The 22,697-nt window shown below is 40.0% G+C and overlaps 1 protein-coding gene across 2 annotated transcripts in view; it reads left to right on the top strand.

The window, feature by feature from the left end:
- The window catches only part of VAT1L (vesicle amine transport 1 like), a 123,290-nt gene that overhangs the window by 11,061 nt on the left and 89,532 nt on the right, over positions 1–22,697 (top strand). For both annotated transcript variants that reach the window (XM_072635873.1, XM_072635874.1), the window contains exons 2-3: positions 5,666–5,795; positions 7,430–7,645. In XM_072635873.1, the coding sequence (XP_072491974.1) occupies positions 5,666–5,795; positions 7,430–7,645 (346 nt within the window). The remainder of the gene's footprint in view (positions 1–5,665; positions 5,796–7,429; positions 7,646–22,697) is intronic.

Raw genomic sequence — 22,697 nt, 5'->3', positions numbered from 1 at the left:
CATTTAGTTCAGTATTGTTATTTCTAACTTAAGGCTTAGCAACTGAGGCTTAGAAAGGGAACTGGCAACCAATGGCTACAAGTCCCATTCCCTCTATTGACCTTAGATTAATTCTCTAAAAAATGACGGGGTTGTTCTATATGCACTATAGGATTCATTCCATCTCTAAATTCTACGAACCATGACTATTAAGTGTAAACACCGAGACTTTAAACCAATCAATGCCTTCCCACTATGCCACCATGCCTTTTATTGTCATAGTGTCTTGTCTACAGATACAATCTGAAAGGTCATATTCACAACTACAGTGGTGTCTCCTTAGATTCCCTTTTCTCCGACAACACCAGTGACCCTTTCTGACTTCTTGGCATTTGTCAAAAAATAGAACTGTCTTTTCGATTAGAAGCAAGAAAAAGAAATCGTATTAGAAAAGTGCATTAAGGCATGTAGCCTCAAATTAGTTTCATCCATATGTGTGTGTTCTCATCTAGAAAAGACATTACAGTTGATATATTAAAACTGAGGCGCAAGAAAAAATTCATGTTTGAAGGTTCAGGAGATAAAAACAGACACTAGCAAATGGAAATGTTGCATCAAAGGGCATTATGTTTTGAGATTGAAGCAGGCACTGGTCTGACATAATTCAGCATTTCTTCAAGGGACCTGCCCATCCTAAAAAATAATAATAATAATAATAACAATAATAATAATAATATAGGAATCATTGGGTTTTTGTCTATGTCATCAAAAGCTACTACTTGAATAAGGGTGACCATGTCTTTCTTTGTTTAACATTGAGGCCATTACTAGGGAGAAATCTATACACAGGGACAAGAGATGTTCAACTGGCACCTTGGAAGGAGCATTGAAGACATAAGGGAAGCTACTGCTAATTGAGTTTATGGGACTAAATGCAGACAATGTAATTTAGGCAGTGCCAAGGATCCGTCAGAAGATAGGACTCATTGGAAAAGACTCTGATGTTGGGAAAGTTTGAAGGCAAAAGGAGAAGGGGACAACAGAGGTTGAGATGGAGAGAGAGAGTCATGGAAACAATGAATGTGAGCTTGGGCAGACTTTGGGAGTTAGCGGAGGATAAAAAGGAATGGTGCACTATGGTCCATGGGGACATGAAGAGTCAGCCACGACTGAGCAACAACAAAAGAATCCACCAATTCTGATAATGGGTGGGACCAGCCACTAGGATTCTGTGGGAAATGTGGTTGTTATCTGGGATATAACATTTTATTTCATGGTCTCAGCCCATCGTGGTGTTAGTTAACACTATGTGTGAGCTATATGGCTTCCTATAGGCTCTATCTATGGGATTAGAGTGATAGTGAATGGACTTCATCAGTGTGTTCCCCCAGCAAAATGGGGGAGCCACTACTCATTTTATCTGCTTGTAGGTTTCAGGAAGGGACTGGTTAAATTCTCCAACTTGATTGTAATTACCTGGAAAACTGTGATGATAGAGTGGATCCAGAATAGGCTTAACAGTCCATATCTGACTCATCTCTTCTGAGGCACTTCCCTGTCTCTCCATCAGGGTACACTGGGATGATGCAATAGTGCACGACAGTCTAATTTAAATTATATTTTCTGAGACAGACACCAATCTGGTCTTTATCATTTAAAATAATTATGTGGCTTCATTTTTCACATTGAATATATGAACTATCTTGGGTCCCTCCACAGTTATCAGAACACAGAACACTCAGTCCATTAAGTCTTTTACTGTCATGCTTTATGTCATGTTCCTTGGCTTTTGGTTGGGACTGTACAAATGTATTGTGCTTCAAGAGGAACTGTGATTTCATTGATCCCCAGTTCTCAAACATTTTTGTCTCATAATCCCTTAACTCTTTTAAAAATTATTGAGGACTCTTAAAGAGCTTTTATTTATATAGGTTATATCTATCAATATTTACTTATTAAAAATGAAAACATCTTAGTATTATTATGAAAATAAATTTGAGTTCCCAGGCACATCTAAAATGGTTCATCAGATCACACTTTAAGAACTGGTAGTCTAGGGGGCTTCTTATCCGAACTAGAAGATACCTTAGAACACAGAATGTCAAAAGTGAAAGAAGCATGAGAACACAGAACATCAGAGCTAGAAAACAACTTAGAATATCAAATGTAAGACCTGGGAGGGACCTTGGAACACAATGTTGATGCTAGAAGGAATCAGAACACGGAATGTCAGAGCTGAGAGACCAACCCCCTTATTTTCATAGATGAAATCTCTGAAGGAGGGAAGTGACTTACCTCAGGCCACATAGGTATTGACAAAACATTCTAATCAGAAATTCTTTTGATTTAATGAAAATCATTTCCCAGGTAGTACATTGACGGATCTTTAATTCAGAGGTGTCAAACAAGCAGCCCAGAAGTGCAGGAACTAGATTAAAATGTAATGGCAAATACTTAACAAAATAAATAAAAATACAGTATAATATAGATAATGTTAATATATGATTTTCTAAGTCAGTCTGTGACCTATAGGGATCCTTATGCCTGGTTTAATTGCCCCTGTTTCCATTTGCATTTTGACACCACTGCTCAAACTATTATTTATCTTGTTCCTTATTAATAGCTGCTATTGATTGCTGAAGTCCAGAATCCTCAGAATGAGTCCTAGGCAGAATCGTGGCCACAAATGGGCTTTACTTTTTGAAGACATTTCCTTGACTCCTTGGATACTGTTGTTGATCTACCTTTATATCATCACATCATTCTATAGCCTTCCCAGGGAGATTGTCTCTGTCTCTCTCTCTGTCTGTCTCTCTCTTTCTCTCTGTCTGTGTGTATCTGTCTGTCTCTCCCTTTCTCTTTTTCTGTTGGTCATTCGAGGCCTAAAAACAATCACTTAATTTATTTCTGCATCTCAATTCAATGAACTAATTAGGCAGAATGATTTTGTAATTTGATTCTCTTTATTCTCTGAGTTAAAGTCAACTCCATACTCTCATCCTGAGGTTTGGGATAGCCTCTTGCTAAGATGCTTCTGGCCCTAAAGGCTAGGATATTAGATTCACACTAGTGGCAGACTGGTGGAAAGACAGCCCCCCACACACACAAACTAAGAGTCTAGAGACCTAGGCTTTATTTCTACCTCTACTTCTTACTTGGTTGCCTGGAGCTAGTTACTTTCCCTCTTAGGATTTGTGCTTCCTAATGTGTAAAATAAAAGGGTTGAAGCTGATGACCTCTGTATCCTCTTCTAGCTCTGAGGAAATGCTGCGTTCTCTATATTCTAAGGTTCTTGCCAACTCTTTCTTTTACTTCTGTGACATTTGGCAGTCACTTCACCCATGTTCACAAATGGTCCAGAGATATAGGTGGTATTTGCATCTTCCTCTTCATATAGTGGCCCCAGGAAAGACATTGTCCATCCACAAAGCAGAGCAAGGGCCTATTTGGGATTTGTTTCATAAGATGTAGCTAAACAAAGCACTTTTGCACCTATGCCTGCTAGGGAAGAGGTATAGACATGGAAGTATAAGAAAATCATTCTTAAGATGGCTAGGAGATCATCAAGTTCAGCTCCCTATAGGCCCAGAGAGGTGAAACAATTTTCCTAAGGTGACATAGTGACAAAGTCAGGCCTCAAACCAAAGTCTCCAGATTTCCAGGCCCATATATACTTTTTGTACTACATTAGTTGCACCTCTCTTTTCTGCATCCACCTTCTTCCAGGAGGTCAGGTGATATGAAGTTGAGAAGGGGAGAGAGGAATAGGTGTTGCCATTCCCATGGGGAGTGTCCCTGTACACAACAGAGCAAGAGCAATTGGGAGAAGGGAGTGTTGGTTTCACTTACTCAGAGGTATTTTTAGGAGTATCAGGAATTGGATAGAGCACCGATATATGACAGTAGGTGGTAGATATGATATCAGCCGTGGGGTGGAGGATGTTGGAGGCTATTGGGAAAGTATACCAGCAATTAGTAATTGCTATGACAGTGTTGGCAGACTTTGGAGAAGCAGGAAGGCATGGTGTGGTCACTGAATCATGTGAGCGGGTCCTGTTATGGGGAGACAGCAAGCAGCCTAATACACCTTTTAATTTGCTCCTCTTATCTCTCCCTCTCTTCCTTTACTTTTATTCTCTAGTTTGTAGTCCCATCAAGGCCTCTTTAAGCTAAAGATTGCCAACCCCTGACCTGAGGGAATAAAACACCCTAATATTGGTGATCATGTTGGTGGGTCAACTCTTGTCCTTCCCACAAGTCTACAGCTCAGAGTCCCTCATTCAGAGTCAGTCCTTTCTGACATCTTCTTAACCAAAAAATTCATGCATCTTTTTTGTTCTACAAGTATCAGATTGTAGTTTCTTTCGGCACAATGAGCACTAGATTTATACCCAGAAGACTTGTCTTTGTCACTGACTCACTGTGTAGTTTTGAACAAGTCACTACCCCTCTCAGAGCCTCGGTTTACTCTTCTGTAAAGAAGGGAGTCTTCATAGGGCCATTATGAGGATCAAATGAGAGTGCATGGAAAGTGCTTCCTCAACAAGACTATGGAAACATCAGCTATGATTGTTACTGTTTAGGGTAGAATGAACACGTATAGCTGGGGTAAAACATCAATATGGCTTCATCAGTTCTGGAAGTTTATTGAATTTATTTATTCTTTCATTCATTCAACAAACATTATGTCTGTTGTCAGCAGAGCCTGGCATCTCTTTTCATGTTTTTAATTAGAGTTAGAGCTTTGAGATCTGCGAAATCTAGATGAGCCAGGTCAGTGCTGAAAGTAGCTAGCCCTTTTGTTTGGTATATTTAAGGGAGGGCTCAAAAGAGAAGACCCCAGGCATTAGCTGAAGACACCCAAGGAAGCTGGAGGCAGAAACAGCAAAGGGAGAAACCCACAAACTCCCACACAGGGTAGTGGGTCTGACATCTTCAAATCCTGACTGAGAAGGAGAGGGAAGCCATTTCACCAGTCTTCAATCCCTGACAGGAGGAGGATGGCTACAATGCTCTTGTGAGAAGACCATTGATGTTCCTAGGACTTAGTGCTCCATGGAAGTTTAGGAAACTGGGATCAAGGCAGCTCAGGTCTTTTCACTGGGTTTAATTGATTTCCTACCATTGAGGTCACAGTCAGGGTGACACCAATCAACTAGGATTCCAGAGGTCAAGCAGGGTAGGGAGGGAATATCAGGCAAGGACGAGCTAGAACTTAGAAAGCTTGCTGGATTGGAAGATTTGACCAGGAAAATCACAACAGTACCTTGACACTAAATGGCCCCATATGACTGTGCTTTTTGAGTGCTTATGTTTATATTTTGTAGTTTTTCTGCCTCCTCCCTCTCTATCAGGTTTTGCTGCTGCCAGTGTGTTTACCTTTAGCAGGTTCCTAGCCCCACTCTAATCTGTTATGGGCTAGAAAACAGTATAAGTCAGCTATTTCAGTTTGTCACTAAAATAAGACTAAAACAGTAAAGTGAGGGCTTGAGGTGAGTGTGGACTTTGTTGCAACTATGATACTATTTCCCATACTCTGTTGTGTTATCTGCGTGTGGCCTAGATGAGGTTGCTGCAGAAGTGCTGTCTGAGAGGGATATGTTCCTGGGCACATTTCAGGAGAGCTCTTTTAAAGTTTCTTTTAGTTAAATACTGTCACATTGACTTGTTTTTCTCCTTTCCACAGTGGCTTAAACTTTATTGATCTGATGGTGAGACAAGGGAACATTGACAACCCTCCAAAGACACCCTTGGTCCCTGGATTTGAGTGCTCTGGGATTGTGGAAGCCCTTGGAGACAATGTGAAAGGCTATGAGGTAACTACATGGTTGGTGGTTTCAGGAGCCTAAATTATATGGAGTCACCTGATGAGAGGGAAGTGATATCAAAGAAACACGCATGAAAAAATGTGCTACATGCCATAGAATCAAAGGCTTTAGGACAGGAAGGTCTCTTTTGTTTATGTCACAGACCCTTTGGACAGTCTGAGGAAACTTAATACCATTGTGGGTTGTAATCTACATTCATAATTGAAGGAAATGCCAAATTTCAGTTAGAGGCTAGTGAAAATAAACATTTCTTTTTAGTACAAATTTCCAGATTTCCCCTTCTCTCCCATCTCCAAAAGTCTATCTACACACTGTCTGTGGACCTCAGGTTAAGAATGCCTGAGCTAGACCATCCTTTGATTTTATATATGGGTTCAACAAAGGCTCAAGTGATAAAGTGAATTACCTGGGTAGTTAGTCATTGAATCATGATTCCAAATCAGATTATCTGACTTGAAATTCAGGGTTCTTCCTACTATGGACTGAGGGGCAAAGTGTGATATAATGGGAAGAGCACTGACGTTAGAAGAGACCTGTGATGAGGACCAAGTCACTTAATCTCTGCGTTTCTCAGTTTGTTCATTTATAAAATGGGCATAATAACCCTTGTAAGCTGTGCCTCACAGAGTTGTTATGGAGATGGATATAAGCACTTTGCAACTTTGAAATTTATATATATATGTATGCATATGTGTGCGTATATCTATACACATTTATGTGTAAACTATTGCTATATAGCCATTTAAAAGTCAATTTAAATACATTATTGGGACTGAGAACTCTGAGCTGGTTTCCAATCCTTTCTCTGCTTCTGCTGCCTTTATGTATGACTTGAGATAAGTCATTTCCCCTCTTAGGGCCTCAGTTTCCCCTGCTACAAAATAATAATAATAGCTAACTTTATATGGTGATTTCAGGTTTGCAAAGCACCTTACATACATTATCCTGGACAACCTGGAATCCCAATGTGGATCCTGCCTCTGATATTTGCCTGCTCTCATGGGGATGGGGCCTAGTTAATCCATCCATTCACCTTTAGGACTCTTTCCTGAGGGCGAGCTATCCTTATTGATAGGTAAATGAAAAACCCACCTAACCCACAGTGTCTAACTGGCTCCAGACTATGCTTCATACTCCAGCTAGCCTACTACCAAGACAATTGGGTCTACTCCAAAAGAGAACCCCTGACCAGCTGTACCTCCCCTTTGCCCCCTTCACCTCATTTCCAGCTATTGCTGTAAGAACAATAATCAGATCAGTATTACCATGAAATTCACATCACTTGTGACAACCTGGACCAAGATTCTCTTTCCTGGCTAGTTTTCTCTTATGTGTGTTGTTTGGTAAGTCACTGGACCACTCTGGTCTTCTGTTTTTCCAGCTGCAAAGTAAGAGAATTGGGCTATGATGATTCCTCGGGGCCCTTCCAACTTGAAGTCTTGTTATCCTCTATAAAATGTGGATACTAATGGTTTCATTCCTGTTGTGGTAAGGAAAGTGGCTGGTGCCTTAGAATTGTAACAATTATTGTCGTCATTATGCAGCAGGGGAGCTACTGGTCCTCTCAATTCTGTTAAAGTTGTCTCCAGAAGCTTCCTCTCACCCTGCATTTTCCCCCACAGATTGGAGACCGTGTCATGGCATTTGTGAATTACAACGCATGGGCAGAGGTTGTTTGCACACCAGTAGAATTTGTCTACAGGATCCCAGATGACATGAATTTCCCTGAGGCTGCTGCCTTCCCTATGAACTTTGTAACTGCCTACATGATGCTTTTTGAGGTTGCCAACCTTCGGGAAGGAATGTCGGTGCTAGTGCACTCTGCTGGAGGTGGCGTGGTAAGTAGCTTTGTCATCTGGGGTCAGGAAGGCATGAGCCAGGGGAAAGTAGACTCGTCAGTGGAATCTGTGCCCTTTAAATCAAAGGGTCTAATAATTGGGCTCAGAGATGATCTCTCTGGGTATGAGGGATTTGAGAAATGATTTCTCTCTGACATGTTTTGGAGAGGGGTTTCAGTCTCTTTGGATGTGTGGACATCTCAGTATGGTCCTTTTGGATAAGAAAGATCTCAGAGAAGATGTCTCAAAATGTGAGGGGAGCTTTTGTTTTTGGGTCTCAGTAATGATATCTAGTTCTGTGGAAGCTCAGAGATGGTCTTTCTGTGTTTGGGTGTCGCAGAGATAGTCTTTCTGGATATTAATTATCTCAGATTGTCTCTAGATATAAAGGGTTCCAGAGGTGCTCATTTAGGTTTGCATCTCAGAAGACATCTCTGAGTGTGTGTGGTCTCAGATAATGTCTAAGTATATGTAGAAATCTCATAAATAGTCTCTTTGGGTTTAGGTCTCAGTGATGATCTTTCTGAGATTGGATCTTAAAGACAGTTTTTTCTGAGTTTGACTTTCAGAGAGCCATATAATACAACAAAGAATAATTTTTAAAAGAGGGAAAAAAAATCAGCAAAATCTGTCAATTAATTGAAAAAGTCTGAAAATATGTGCAATGCATTTCCCTTGTGGACCTTCTATTTCTGTAAAGGAATGAGGTGGGGCTGTCTCATCATTTCTTTGGAACAATGCTTGTTCCTTATAATTCTGAAACATTCCCTTTTTAATTGTTCTGTGGGTTTTTCCATTTACATTGTTATGGTCATTGTATATGTTGTCTTCTTGGCTTTGTTGAATTTACTCATTTTGCATCATTTGCATCAGTTCGTGGAAATCTTTCCAAGCTTCTTTGTATTCATCATGTTCATGTGCCATACTTTGTTTAGTCATCCCCCAATCAGTGAGCAACCCCTTTGTCTTCATTTCTTTGCTGTCACAAAAAATGCTACTATAAGTATTTTGTTTTATATGAGATTTTCTTTTTATCAACAACCCCCCAGCAGTGGGTTCTTGAAGTAAAAAATTCATGGACATTTTTATATAATTCCAAATTGCTTTCCATAATGTTTGCACTTATTCACAGCAATACCAGCAAAGCACTGCTATATGTATTTGCTTGCCAATGCCTCCAGCAGTAAGTCCCAGCTCTATTGATAATTATCTGTTTGACCTCAGACAAGCCACTCCCTTTCTTAGACCAGGGCCTCAGTTTCCTCATCTGCAAAATGGGAATAGTAATACTTACACCAAAGTGCTTTGTAAATGTTAAAGTGCTCTCGAAACATGCCTTACAGTTGTTTCAGACAAGGAGTCAGCTTAGAGCTCATCTCTGTTTCTTGGCTTGGGAAGGGTTGGACTAATCTTAAATAGCTGTTAAGAAAGAAAAATGACAGTGATAGAGATCAAGAGATAAGATCTATCCTTCATGTGGTAGTCCTGAACAAAGTCATTTCCCAATAATGTTGTTAATAGAATATAACCAAAACCCCAGTAAAGCCACAAAACCCCAAGGTAATGCTTTTAAGTCATTACCCATTTATAACCTTACTTCTAGAATTAAGTGCCCCTTGTAGCTTCATTTCACCAATCAATTAAGAGCCTTTCCTTAAGTGAGGTGTTTTCTGTTCCATTCTCCAGACTGGAAACTGAACAAACTCAGAAAATGACCTATTTAACCTTATTAAGACAGAGGATCTTTAATGAAGTTAAAGAGTCTAGATGATGTTCAGAGGACACCCAAACTTCTGTCAGATTCCTGCCCAAGAATGGGACAAGGGAGGTCACTGGAAGAATTCAGCATAATTCTGGAGAAAACTTTAATATAACTGAAAAGAGACAAGGATAGGAGAATGTTAAAAGAGTACTTAATGAGATCTTAAAATGTATAACGTGGACTTTCAGCACTGGGAGAGATGTTAGAACAGACTCTCTTAGGGCTGGGAAGGACATTAGAGTAGGGACTGTCAGGGTTGGGAGAGTCCTTAGAATGTTCTCCATAGTATGATATAACTAGATGGCATGTCAGAGATCATGTGGTTCAACCATCACGTTTTTCAGATAAGTGGCTGAGGCCCAGAAAGGAGATGGGACTACTCACAGTCACAGACAGAGCCAGGATTTGAAGCTAGGTCTCCTATGAATCTCATTCTTTTTTTTTTTTTTTTTTTTAGCCATTTTATTCATCACTTCATGTAGAATTCATTTATTTACCAATATGTTCAAATGCAGTTTAGAAATTATAAATAAGTGATTGAATTTTTTTAATCTGAAAAGTTCTATTATTTGACTTATTTAATAAAATCAATTTTATTTTATATGTGTAATATTATATATATATAGTATGTGTATGTAATATATATAGTATGTATATAGATAGTAAAGTTTGCAAGGCATTTTACATGAATTCTCTCTTTTAACCATCACAACAACCTTATGAGGTAGGTGCTATTGTTATTCCCATTTTATAGGTGAGGAAACTGAGACTGAAAGAGACTGAAAGACAGGGCCCCATAGCCTGTCAATGTCTTAGGAAAAAGATTTAGTCTAAGGTTTTCTTGATGCCTCCATCTGAATGACTTTAAAAGTTCCTGGGCTACTGAGTCATGAGTGTTAAACCTCACTGTTACCCAAACATTTCTCTTTTCTCTGTGAGAACTAGAACATCATTCTTGGGTGATGTTTTTATACATAATTAAACAATCTTGCAAAATCAGAATCTTTTGGATTTTGGCCTTAGTGAGTCTTGACAGATTAATTCTGAGAACTTCCAAATTTATAGAGTTCTTGAAAATGGAGGGTTGTTTTGTTTTGTTTCTTCTTTGACGCTCTCTTTCTGTTCTTTCAAGAGAGACCTCATTTAAATAACCTGGTGACATGTAGAGAGGCAATCCCCCAGCTGTGACTCCTTCTTCCTCTGCATCAGAATCCAACATGTGCTTTGTGCATCCATAGCACTGGCAGAAACACAAAACACTCCTAGACTTCCATGGCTGCTAAAATAAGACCCTTGTTCTTGTTGGTAGCACTCTGTGGCTTATTCTTATGGAGAACCATCCTGGCAAACTTCCTCTTAAGCTACACTTATTCCTTTCAGCGGGGTTCTTGAACAGGTCTTCGTTGATTTACGGTGGGCTTCTTTGCTCCTTTTCTCATGATTTGTTAAACCTTCGGTCCACCTGCTTTGGATGTGCTAGTTAACGCATTCCTGCCAAGCCCTAATGCAAATGGAAACTGCTTCACAATTCAGTTGCTAGCAAGGCTCTGCCAAATTAACTCTAAGTACCTCTCTCTTTTTCTTCAAATAGTCTCTGAATGTTTCTCTTCCAAACTAGGAAGTTTAACTGGGAATCTTTAGATTGGAGAAGGAAAGGTTTAAAGGGCATGTGATTGATGTTGTTGTGTTTGTCCTTCATTCTTAAAGAGGACCATAACATCAAGATGATGGCATGACTTGCAGTTGACTTTGATTTGAGTGAGGGAGGGCTGCGCAGGGTCACAAGCCTCACTTTCTTCTCCTGAGCCATCTGGGTCCAGTGGCCTGATATTCATCAGGATGACTGGAGATGGCCTAGGATGCAATGGGAGACCTTGATCCTTTCAAGCTGAGGTCTTATAGCATTCTCACTTTGAGTGAGATATACTTATTCAATGAATAGGCTTCTGTAAGGAGTTGCTCAAGGAATGGCCCCTTTAATCAAAAGAAAAAAAAAATCACACTGGGACAGGAAGACCCTCAGGGTTCCTGGGTAGAAGAGAAACAATTAGTATTTAGTATTTAAATCCACTCAATGCTAGGTGGTTGTGAACTTGTGGTCCAGTCTATGAGCTCCAGAGTGAATTGGGTTTAAGGCTTAATCTTTGGAGCAAAAAATGTAGCCAGAAACCCAGAGGAAAAAAGGCAGCTTTTGAGGGTGGAGGAAGAGGAGGAGGAGGAGGAGGAGGAGGAGGAGGAGGAGGAGGAGGAGGAGGAGGAGGAGGAGGAGGAGGAGGAGGAGGAGGAGGAGGAGGAGGAGGAGGAGGAGGAGGAGGAGAAGGAGGAGGAAGCCTGTTACTCACAAGTATTGGAAGGGCTATCATGATACAAGAGAGTATTTTTTTTTCTGATTGACTCCAGAGGGCCAAGTTAGGGTGGGGTGGGGTGGGGGATGTTGTTGACATTAAACTTTACCTTGAAGAAAAACCTTTCTAAACAATTAGAAATATCCTGAAGTGGAATAGTTTGCCCTAGAAGATGGTGATAGATCCCTAGAGAGCTTTAAGCTTGCTGATCACTTCTTAGGGAAGCTGTGTTTTCTAGGGTTCTGTGAAGCTCTTGGATTCTGTAATTCATGGATCTCTATTCAATTCAGACAACATGCATGAAGCCACTATCTAGTCTAAGACATTGTTCTAAACCCTAAGGATACAAAGACAAAAAAGATGCAATCCATACCCTCAGGAAGTTTATATTCTACTGGGAGATTACAGGTGCAATAATGAGTACATCTGAGGTAATTTGAGGAGGCAGAGATCTCTAGCCCATGGGAGGATCAGGGAAAGTTTCACATAGGATGTGGTGCCTGAGCTAAACCTTGAAGAAAGAAGAAATCAGAGAGGTGAAATTGAAGAGGGAGTTCGTTCCAGAAAGAAGGAGAGAGCTTATGCCAGTAAACTGGGATGGGACAGAGTAAGAGAGGGAAATGCTGAGTCTGAGAAATAGCCAATGTTCCACATGGCTGGAACACACAGAGTGTGTGAGTTATTTAATTGGAAATCACCTAGACCCCACGTCTTTTTTACATGAATAGTTAATAAAGTGTCTTTCCTATTCCATGTTCGTACATTTGGGTACACTGAATTGATCCCAGAAAACTTTTCCTGATGAGTTGTCCTATGCCTTATGAGAAGTGGTCCATTTTACTGGAGATTTATATAAATTCATTAATACCTTCTAAGTTTTATAAAATCATAGAACTGTGAAGTGTTCGAGTGCCTCCCAGTGCCCCTAGATAGCTCTTAGAAGTGTCATTTAGGCTTGTAGTGGTGTGATGTCAATTCTCCCTTATAGTCCAACTCAAAGAGAAGATTCTAGGCAGGGCTAAATGAAGAATCTTTGCCCTTCTCAGTCCTGCCTACAAAAAGTTTAAGTACCAGCGAACTGAGAGCAGGGACTTCATCTCCCTGTAGCACCTTCACCAAAGATCTGTGAAATGAAATCAGGACATGTACTTAGATGAATGATACTCAGTTATTAAATTCTATTCATTATGTATGTTGCCTTTATCGCTGTAGTTCAAACCACTTAGAATTGAAAGTCCATGGAATTGTTGATTGGGATTATTAGACAACGTGTCTGCTTGTGGGCTGCTTCGTTATCAGATTGCTGCCTGAAGAATTAACTATCTAAAGATTCATTTCAGCTGTCACCTCTTCCAGGAATCCTTTCCTGGTCCCTCTAACTGCTAGTGCCATCCCCTTTAGGCAGGGCTATACTATTAAATGTTTTCCAACCAGCTCTGGAGGTGGGGGGTAGCATGCAGAACGTATTCAAGGCCCACTTATAAGTTTAATCTGCATTAATTACATTTTCTAAATCACTTTCTCCAGTCAGTCAATAAATATTTATTGAGCACCTTCTATGTGCCAGGCTCTGGGCTAAGTGCTGCAAATAGAGAAAAGGGTAAAAGACAGACCCTGTTTTCAGGGAGCTCATGGTCTAAAGAGGAAGACAGTGTGCAAACTATTATGTACAAATGAGTTATATAGAAGATAAATTTGGAATGACCATCAGAGGAAAGGTGCAATAAACAGAATACTAAAACAGGCCTGGATTTTTAGCATTTGAATTTCCACAATGTACATGCACACATTGAAAATTTTGCAGTTAGCTCTCTTGAGTAGGTTGGAACTGGCTCCATCACCCCCTCTTTTAAGCTTTACTTTTCATTCACTGTGCTCTGTTTCCATCTTTGTGTTCTGCTGTATACATGTCATATCCCCATCCAATGTATGCTTCCAGAGGACAGGGACTGTTTTTTCTTTTCTTGGTATTCCTGGTGCTTCACCATGTCTGGCACACAATAAGCACTTAATAAATTGACTTGCACATTATTACAATAAGAGAACAGCAGACTTATCTTGGAGAGAATGAGAGAACTGAGAAGAGAAGAGCAAGGCGGGGCCTTCCAGTCCTGAGTCATTAATTGCCTTGAGCAGATGTCTCCACCTTGATAGCCCATTATCCTTGCTGCTCCTCAAATGGGAAACTCAGTTATTGCCTATACCCTGTGCCAGGAACTCTTTTTCTCTTATTTCCACCTCTTCCCTTAAACTTAGCCCTTCCCTCTGAGACTGCCCCCTGTAAATACCTTTTTGGTACGTTGCTGTTTTCCTGTTGTCTCCCCCGTTAGACAGAGACCTCCTTGAGAGCAGGAGCTGGTTTTTGTTTTTGTTTGCTTTTCTTTGTATCCCCAGGGTTTAGCGCAGTGCCTGGCACATCGTAGACCCTTAAAAGTCACAGTTGACTGACTAAAGCACTACATTTAGTAGCATAGCCATACTGGACATTCCACCTCTTTGCATAAATAGAGACTTCCCCCATTCCTGGAATTTATTCTCTCTTTATTTCTGCCTTTCATAATTTGTATCTTACCTTGGGATTTTGCTCATCCATGATGCCTTCTCTCTTCCTCCTGTTTATTTGTGCTCTTTCATTCCTTCTGATTCCCTGTATTGTTTTGTTGTTTATTTGTTTCAGTTGTGTCCAATTCTTCACGACTCCATTTGGAGTTTTCTTGGTGAAAGTACTGGAGTGGTTTGCCATTTTCTTCTCCAGCTCATTATGCAGATGAGGAAACAGACAAAGCAGGTTAAGAGACTTGCCCAGGGTCTAAACTTGCTGGAAAGTGTCTGAGGGCAGATTTGAACTCTAGAAGATGAGTCTCCCAGGCTCCAGGCTGCCCCTCCCTTGTATTTACTTATCTCTATATATTTAATGTTCCTCCAGGAGGATGTAACCTTTTGAAGTCCAGGACTAGTTTGGTTTTGCCTTTTTATCTCTGATGCCCAACATAATACCTAGCACAGAATAGTAATAACTATGGAATTGAATTGAGTGACTGAACTAGAAAGATTTTAAGAAAATAAAATGTCAGAGCTAGAAGAGAATTTGGGTACCATCTAGTATAGTCTCCTCCTCTTACAAAGGACTCAGAGAGGGAGAAGTAGAAACTTCCCAGGATCATGAAATGAAATAGTATATGAACTTGTATATATCAAGTAATTTTCCAATTTTTGTGAATTAAATGCTTTTATAATCTGTAAAACTATCTGCAAGTGGAGAAATTTGGTTGAAAGAATAGTGATAGAAAGCTAATGAGAAATTAATGACCATAGACTATTTCTATGATGATCTAGAATGTAATTCATTGAAGGTTTTACACACCAAATCAGTTGCAGAAAACTGATCCTGCTGAATGGTCCTATGCCTTATAAGAAGTGGTCTATTTTATTAGAGATTCATGTAAAGTCATTAATGCCCCCTAAATTTCATAAAGGCATAGAATTGTAAAGTGTTAAGGGGCCTCAGAAGCAATCTAATCCAATTTGTACCTGGACAGGAATTTCTTCATTAGCCTACCAAAAATGCAGTCCTCCATTCTCCATTTGAAGACCTCCATTGAAGGAGAACTCACCAGCCTATTTCACATCTGGACAGCTCAAAGTATTAGGAAGTGTTTCTGTATACTAAGCTGGAATCTTTCTCCTCACATGTTCCACCCATCCCCCTCTAGGGTGAAGCAAAACAAGGCCTCTTCTATATGATAGCCCTTTAAATTAATGAAAACAACAGTCCTTTTCACTTTAACTCTTTTCTTCTCCCAGCTACACACCCCCAGTTCCTTCAACCATCATGGCTTTGAATCTCCTCACCATCCCAGCCACCCTCCTCTTTGGAAATGCTCCAGCCTGTAGATGTCTTTACAATGCATTGTCTAGAACTGAACATAATGTTCCAGATTTGGTCTGACCAAAGCAGAGAACAACAAGACTGTCATGTCCTTTGCTTGGTCTACTTTTCTTCTGTTCATACCCTGTAGGATTGCATTAGGGTTTTTGACTGCTGTGTAACATTATTGAGTTATTTCATTTGAAATCACTGAGACCCCGGGTCTTTTCTCAATGAATGGTCAATAAACAATGTCTTCCCCGTTACATATTTGTACATTTGATTTTTTAAAAACATTTTAAATCTTTTAAGAATGCTTTACACCATATTTGCTTCCCAGTAATCTCCCCACACACTCCATTATAAAAATAACAAAACCATCTGACACACAACTATAATTGATAGTATACCTACCCCTTTCTACCTATAGTCTACCCCCTCTCTAGCAAGAGGAAGGAAATATGTTTCTTCATCCAGATGAGTATCTAACTAAAAGTTGAGCATTGCTTTTAATATGAATTCCATTGCCTTTTAGTGTTTTCTTCCTCGTAGTCATCGTGTATATTGTTCCCCTGGTTCGGCTTTCTTTCCTCAGTATCAGTTTACTCAAGTTTTATGTAAAGTACTGCCTCTTTATTATGTGGACATTTTCTTTACTGAAAAGGGCAGAAAGGGAACATTTATGTGAGAAACACAGAGAAAAGTTGCTTGAGAAGAGCTACAGACAGTTCTAGAAGGACCTGAATGAAAGCATTCCTCTTTCAAGAAAATTTACTGACAGATGGCTGCAGGGCATTATTTCTCAGTAGGTAACATACGTGACTGTTTTTTAGGATGTGGACATTTATTGCTGGGAAACTGAACCAAAGATCTGTGGAGAACTATGGGAAAATTATGTGTGTCCTATGTGACAGAAATCTGGATTTGGAGTTTGTCAGTCTAAAGGGGAAGCTCCCTGCTGAGGGTACAGGAACTCTGCTAGCGAATAATAGACTTGGGCCTCCCTTCCCACCCACCCACACACACAGAGTTACCCAAAGACCCTAAGAATGAGCAGCTGCAATGTGGTCACCACCTGTCCCCAACCTGCCAGGATGGTACAGCCTAAGAAGAGAAATCTTGAAGAGAGTTGAGGGTATGTCCTCACAGTACTACAACGTTCCATCATGTTCATACACCACAGTTTGTTCATCCATTCCCTGTTTGATAGGTGTCCACTTTGTTTCCCATGTTTAATTAATTTTTAACAACCCAATACCTGTGACACTTCCTGCCTGCCTGCCTTCCCTTCACTTAGCTTCTCTGGATTTCAGTTTCCTGTCCATAAAATGAGGGGCTTGGACTGTATGACCTTTGAAACTCCTGCCAGCTTTAGATGAACCTGTGATCTTATGATTTGTATTTGTAACAATAGTGAGCATTCATATAGGGCTTTAAGGTTTTGCTAAGCTCTTTGTAGATGTTATCTCGTTATATCCTCACAATAATCCTGGGAGGCTAGTGCTATTATTATCTTCATTTTTTAAATGAGGAAACTGAGCCTGAGAGAAGTGAATTGACTTGCCCAGGATCACATAGCTGGTAGATAAATATCTGAGGTAGGATTCAAATTCAGGTCATCCCAACTCCCAAGTTCATCCACTTTGCCACCTAGCTGCCTTTCAGAATTATCCATATTAAATATTATGTTATTGGCATCATCTGGGTGAGTTTTTTTCAAGTTTATTTCTGTTATCCCATGTATTAGTGTTCCTACCCAGTTCTGTCACCAAGCAAAATAGTACAGAAGGAAAAGAGAAGAGGGTTCTGGACGAGCCTTGGGAGGACATTTGTGGTTTATGAACATGACCTGGATGAAGATCTAGTAAAAGGCTGAGAAGGAGCAGACAAGTAGAGAGAGAACTAGAAGAGGACAGAACAGTGACTTGAAGAACAAAAAAGAGAAGAGAGAGTATCCAAGAAGAGTGGGCAATTAACCCAGTCCAAAAGCTGCAGAGAGGACAAGAAAAAAGAGAACTGAGAAAAAGCCATGGGATTTGGTGATGGAGAGATCATTTGGAACATTAGAGAAAACTATCTCAATTAAATGATGAAGCTGAAAATTAAGAGTGAGATGAAAGAAAGTGCATTGCAGACAGCCTCCTCCAGGAAGTCAGGAGAGATTGTTAATGGGGATGAAGGGATCAGGAAACATGGGCATGCCTGTGTGCAGTAGGGAAGCAGCCCGTGAACAAAGAAACTTTGCAGGCTGAGAGTGTAGGAAATGACAGAGGGAACAATCAGCTGGAAAAAAACCAAATGAAATGAGATCGTCTATGCATGTAGACAGGTTTGTCTTGGCAAGAAGAACCACTTCTTCATGTGAGATAGGCGTAAAGAAAGAGATAGTGATGGAGAGTGCCTGAGTGGTGTTTGATGGGAACAGAAGGTCCCCACTCTTAATCCATCAGCCTGGCACTGCACAAGCGTGTTCACAGGAGGCCTGCCCCATCAGCACTTCCACTCCCATGAGCCCTGCAGCTAGTGACCGGAGGAATGGAAACTACTGAAAAATTAAACAGAACAAAACCTCTCTATCACACCATTCATTAATAATAGAGAGAACCATACATTAACATCATGGGCTCAGGGAGATATTTACTGGGCATTTGATGTAAAGTGTAATGGGGTGTGCTTCAGTGGCTGACTGGGAAAATCAGCTCCGCTGTTTCTAAATGTCAGACATTTCTGAGCACTTTAATTATGCTGCTGTCCGCCCCACCCAAGTGATAGACCTGCAGTTAAGTCAAAAGTATATTTGGCACATTTTTACATAAAATATGAGAATCATGCTACTCTCTAGTCCCTAGGACTCATATAGGGTGTCCATAAAGCCTTCATGGAGTTTTACCCTGTGTTTTCTCTTTTGTCCAAGGCTTTAAGCAATGATTTCTGTAGTTTTATTTTTCTTAATACCTCTTGTTTTTGTATCACAGTTTTTTCTTTGTAGAATGCCTCCCTCTTCCGTTGCCACCCCCTTGTAACTAACAGTTAATACAGTGACCTCCAGCGACATAGGCAACATTCTTCTATCAGTTATCATTTTCTCTCCTGAGATGAGGGAGGGACATTTCATTATCTGGTCTTTAGAACTACTATTGGGTTTTTGATTCCTCTGAGTCTAAATTCCTTTTTGGTCATTTTTTTTGAAAATTTATTGTAGCTGTGTCTGTTGTTTTCCTAGCTCTGCTACTTCCCTTCTCATCACTTCACAGAAATCTTCCCAGGTTTCTGTGAATTCCTCATGGCTGTCATTTCTTACTGAATAATTATCTTCCATTACATTCATCTACCGCAGTTTATTCAGCCATTCTAGAGATAGGTAGGTGGCAGAGGGCATAGAGTGCTTGGCCTACAGTCAGAAGATTCATCTTCCTGAGCTCAAATGTGACTTCAGTTACTAGCTGTGTGACCCTGGGTAAGTCACTGTTGGCCTCAGTTTGCTCATCTATAAAATGAGCTGGAGAAGGAACTAGCAAACCACTCCAGTATCTTTGCCAAGAAAAACCCCAAATGCAGTCACAAAGAGTCTGACACGACTGAGCAAAAACAGCAACATTTAACCATTCCCCAGTTGGTAGACATACTCCTCATTTCTAGATTTTTGTTACCTCCCAAGTGTTGCTGTGAATATTTTGGCACTTTTTTCCTGTTTTTGACCTACACCACCCTCTCTTGGGTTAAGTGTCCAGTTCTATTTCTCTATTAAACAAATTCAACAAAAAATTATGGAGCGTGAACCGTGTCCAAGACTTCCACTAAAGCCCTGCTGATGCCTCACTATGCTATGGAGGTGACCTTGACTTCTCAAAGACTATGCATTTGGTACAAATACTCCAGTATGACCACCAAGCAGAAAAGCTTTGGAGGCAGCCCTGGAGATGGAGGCCCAGAAAGATTGTCTTTCTCTTATCTGTGGATCAGACTTGTTAAGGTCAGAGGGGCTTATCTCGAGGGTGACCATAAAGTAATGAATTTTTTGGCCACTGAAATTAACGAAGTCACCTACCAAAGCTTTGGAGAGGGGCTGAATTTGTTTGGTAAACAAACAGTGTTGAAAGCCCTTCAGACATTTCCAGATTTCTTTCCTGTTGCTTTGTCCTTTTACCCTCTACATTCCAAACAAATGGGCCAGCTTCCTGAAATTGGCATTCCATCTCCCACCTCCAGGTCTTTGTGCAGACTGTCCTCAAATTCCTGGAAAATCCCCCTCCTCTCCTCTGCTCAACCTTCAGAACCAGTGTGAACACCCCTTTTCTGATGCTGAGTCAATAGTTTTCCCTGTCTTCCCAAATTTTCTTCTATTTATCTATCTGTATAAATATTGTGTCTGATAGAATTTAAGTTCCTTGGGGCTATTGACTGTTTCTCGTTTTGTCTTTACAACCTAGTGTCTAGCTTAGTGCCTTACTAATTTGGGGGACCAGTGATGTCAGAAGCTTCAATTTCACCAGTGAGAGGGAATTCTCGATACAAAAACACCTTCTACCAATACAGACTGACAACTCCTCTAACTTAGAGTCATAGTTCCTGAGGGCATTGAAATATTAGGTAATGATAACACAGCTATCCAGCCCAATATTTCAGGCAAGGACCAGTTGTGCTTCACTTTTCTCCTCTCCTAATCCTCATCACCATCTTTTTGTCATCTGCCAAGCATGTATCCTTCCCCCTCCTCAATAAATTTGGGATCCAAGATCACTGAAAGGGATATGCCAATCTGCGCCCCTTGGCCCATTCACCGCTTCCCCCATATACCTTCCCTATAACTTTCTGTACCAAAGGGCCTCTTCTTGGCCACCACTGTCCTATATGTTTTTTCACCTAAGCAACTCGAGGGTAGAATTTGTCTTTGCTTGTTGCATTTGTATCCCTTACACTTAGCATAGTTCTTGGTATATAGTAAATGCTTAAGGAATGCTTTTCTATTCACTTATTTATTCAGAAGCATCCCTTGAACCCATGTCTTCCTAACATAAAGGGCAGTGGATAGAACATTGAACCTGGAGTCAGGAAGACCTGAGTTCAAATTCAGCTTCAGACATTTACTAGTTCTATGATGCTAGGCTAATCATTTAACTTCTGTGTGCCTCAGTTTCCTCATATGCACAATGAGGATAATAATAGCACCTACTTTCCAAGATTGGAGTCAGGATAAAAAGAAATAATATTTGTAACATGCTTTATAAACTTTAAAGTACTCTATAACTGATTAAAGCCTAAACTCAAAGAGTGTATGTATGAGTAGTACGCTACTACTCTCCACTATACCATACTGCCTTCACATAGCAGGCACTTAATAAAGACTTACTGAGTTAGTGGACAGAGAGGCCAACGAACATGTTCCTGTGGGAATGAAAGGTTCTTGCTAGCCATTGGGATAAGACATATACAAAATCAAGCATAACTCTAGTTAGAGTATGATGGGGGCTTCTACTTTTCATGTTTCTTTTCTAGAAACCTTTAGAGGCATATTTAAGTCATGGGTTTCATCACACTGGGTGTCAGTGATACCTATGCAGTCAAATTTACCACCTAACATTTACAATGCTAGCTTATCTTGCTTATTGCCTAACTTTGGACATTTGCATCTAGACATTCAGACCTTGAGTTTTGCTAATGTCTTGTTTCTTGGATTTTTGTCTCCCATGAACTTGTGAGTGTCTCAATTGTCATTCTTCATTTTAGCGATTCTTTAGGGCTGGTTTAATGGATATATACAGAGACAGTATATACTATCCTTCTAGCTTAATGCCCTTTTGATTAGATTTGCAAGAAACTAGGTAAATGCATTCTTAACAGCATTTGTCAAGTACTGGACAGGAATCTGTAATGCCTGTATTTAAATCCAGGATCCAGACATTCAAAACCCATTCTCAAACACTATCTTCTTAGGTTCTTCATTTCCCATATCTGGATGTTACCTACCTGACAAGGTACAGATCAAATGAATTTTTTTTAAAAAATTAAAAAGAAAAAAGATATTTTAAATTTTAAAAGATCAAATGATATAATATTTATAAAACGCTTTATAAACCTGAAATCACTCAATCACCAAGCATTTATTAAACTAGTGTATGTAAGTCACTATGTTGGTACTAAGGGTACAAAGACAGAAGTAAAAAGAAGTACAAAGTACAAAGACAGAAGACAGAGCTACTGCTCTCAAAGAGGTTACATTGAGAAATTGTAGAGCTTACCAAGTATGGAGTTTACAAAGTAAACTTGCTGTAGGGAGAGAGTGGGATGAACCATGAAAGACCTCGTTTAAGATGTGACCTTGATCTGAGTCTTAAAGGAAACCAACGATTCCAAGTAAAGATGACAAGGGAGAGCATTCCAGGCACGAGGGAAAGGAAGTACAGTGACACAGAGATGGGAGATGGAGCATTGTGTATGAGGAACAGCGAATAAAGCAGGTATGGCTGAATCATAGAGTATGAGATGAGGAGGGAGATATCAGAAAACTCAGAAGATAGAAAGAATACAGCTTAGGAAGTGCTTTAAATGCCAGCATTGTTTGTGTTTGATTCTAGAGGCATTTGAGTTTATTGAATTGAGGCAGCTGCTCTAAGAAAATCACTTCTGTAGCTTATGAAGTATGAATTGGACTTGGGAGATACTTGAATCAGGGAAACTAATTTAGAGGCTAGTGTAATAGCCCAAGTGAGAACTGATTAAAGCCTAAACTCAAAGAGTGTTTGTATGAGAGCAGAGAAAAAGGAAAATGCAGAAGATGTTATGGAGATAGAAATAGTAAGACTTGGCAACTGATTTGATCTGATTTGAGGGCTGAATTGAGGATGACCAAGGTTGTTAGCTTCAGAAACTAGAAGGATTGTGATGCCCCTGGACAGAAATTGGGGAATTAAGTGAAGTAGGTTTGTCAGGAAATGTGATGGCTGGGGGTTTTTTACACCAAAGTGCTGCATACATCTCAGCTGTTATTATTTCTAAATTGTATTATGTGTATTGAACAACTTTAATAATTTTATTGAGATCCTTTGCAAATAAAATATTTTTCCATAGTTTTCCATT

Source organism: Notamacropus eugenii, chromosome 1 (genome assembly GCF_028372415.1).
Source record: "Notamacropus eugenii isolate mMacEug1 chromosome 1, mMacEug1.pri_v2, whole genome shotgun sequence".
In the NCBI taxonomy this organism is placed as follows: domain Eukaryota; kingdom Metazoa; phylum Chordata; class Mammalia; order Diprotodontia; family Macropodidae; genus Notamacropus; species Notamacropus eugenii.
This window is presented reverse-complemented; position numbering and strand designations above follow the sequence as displayed.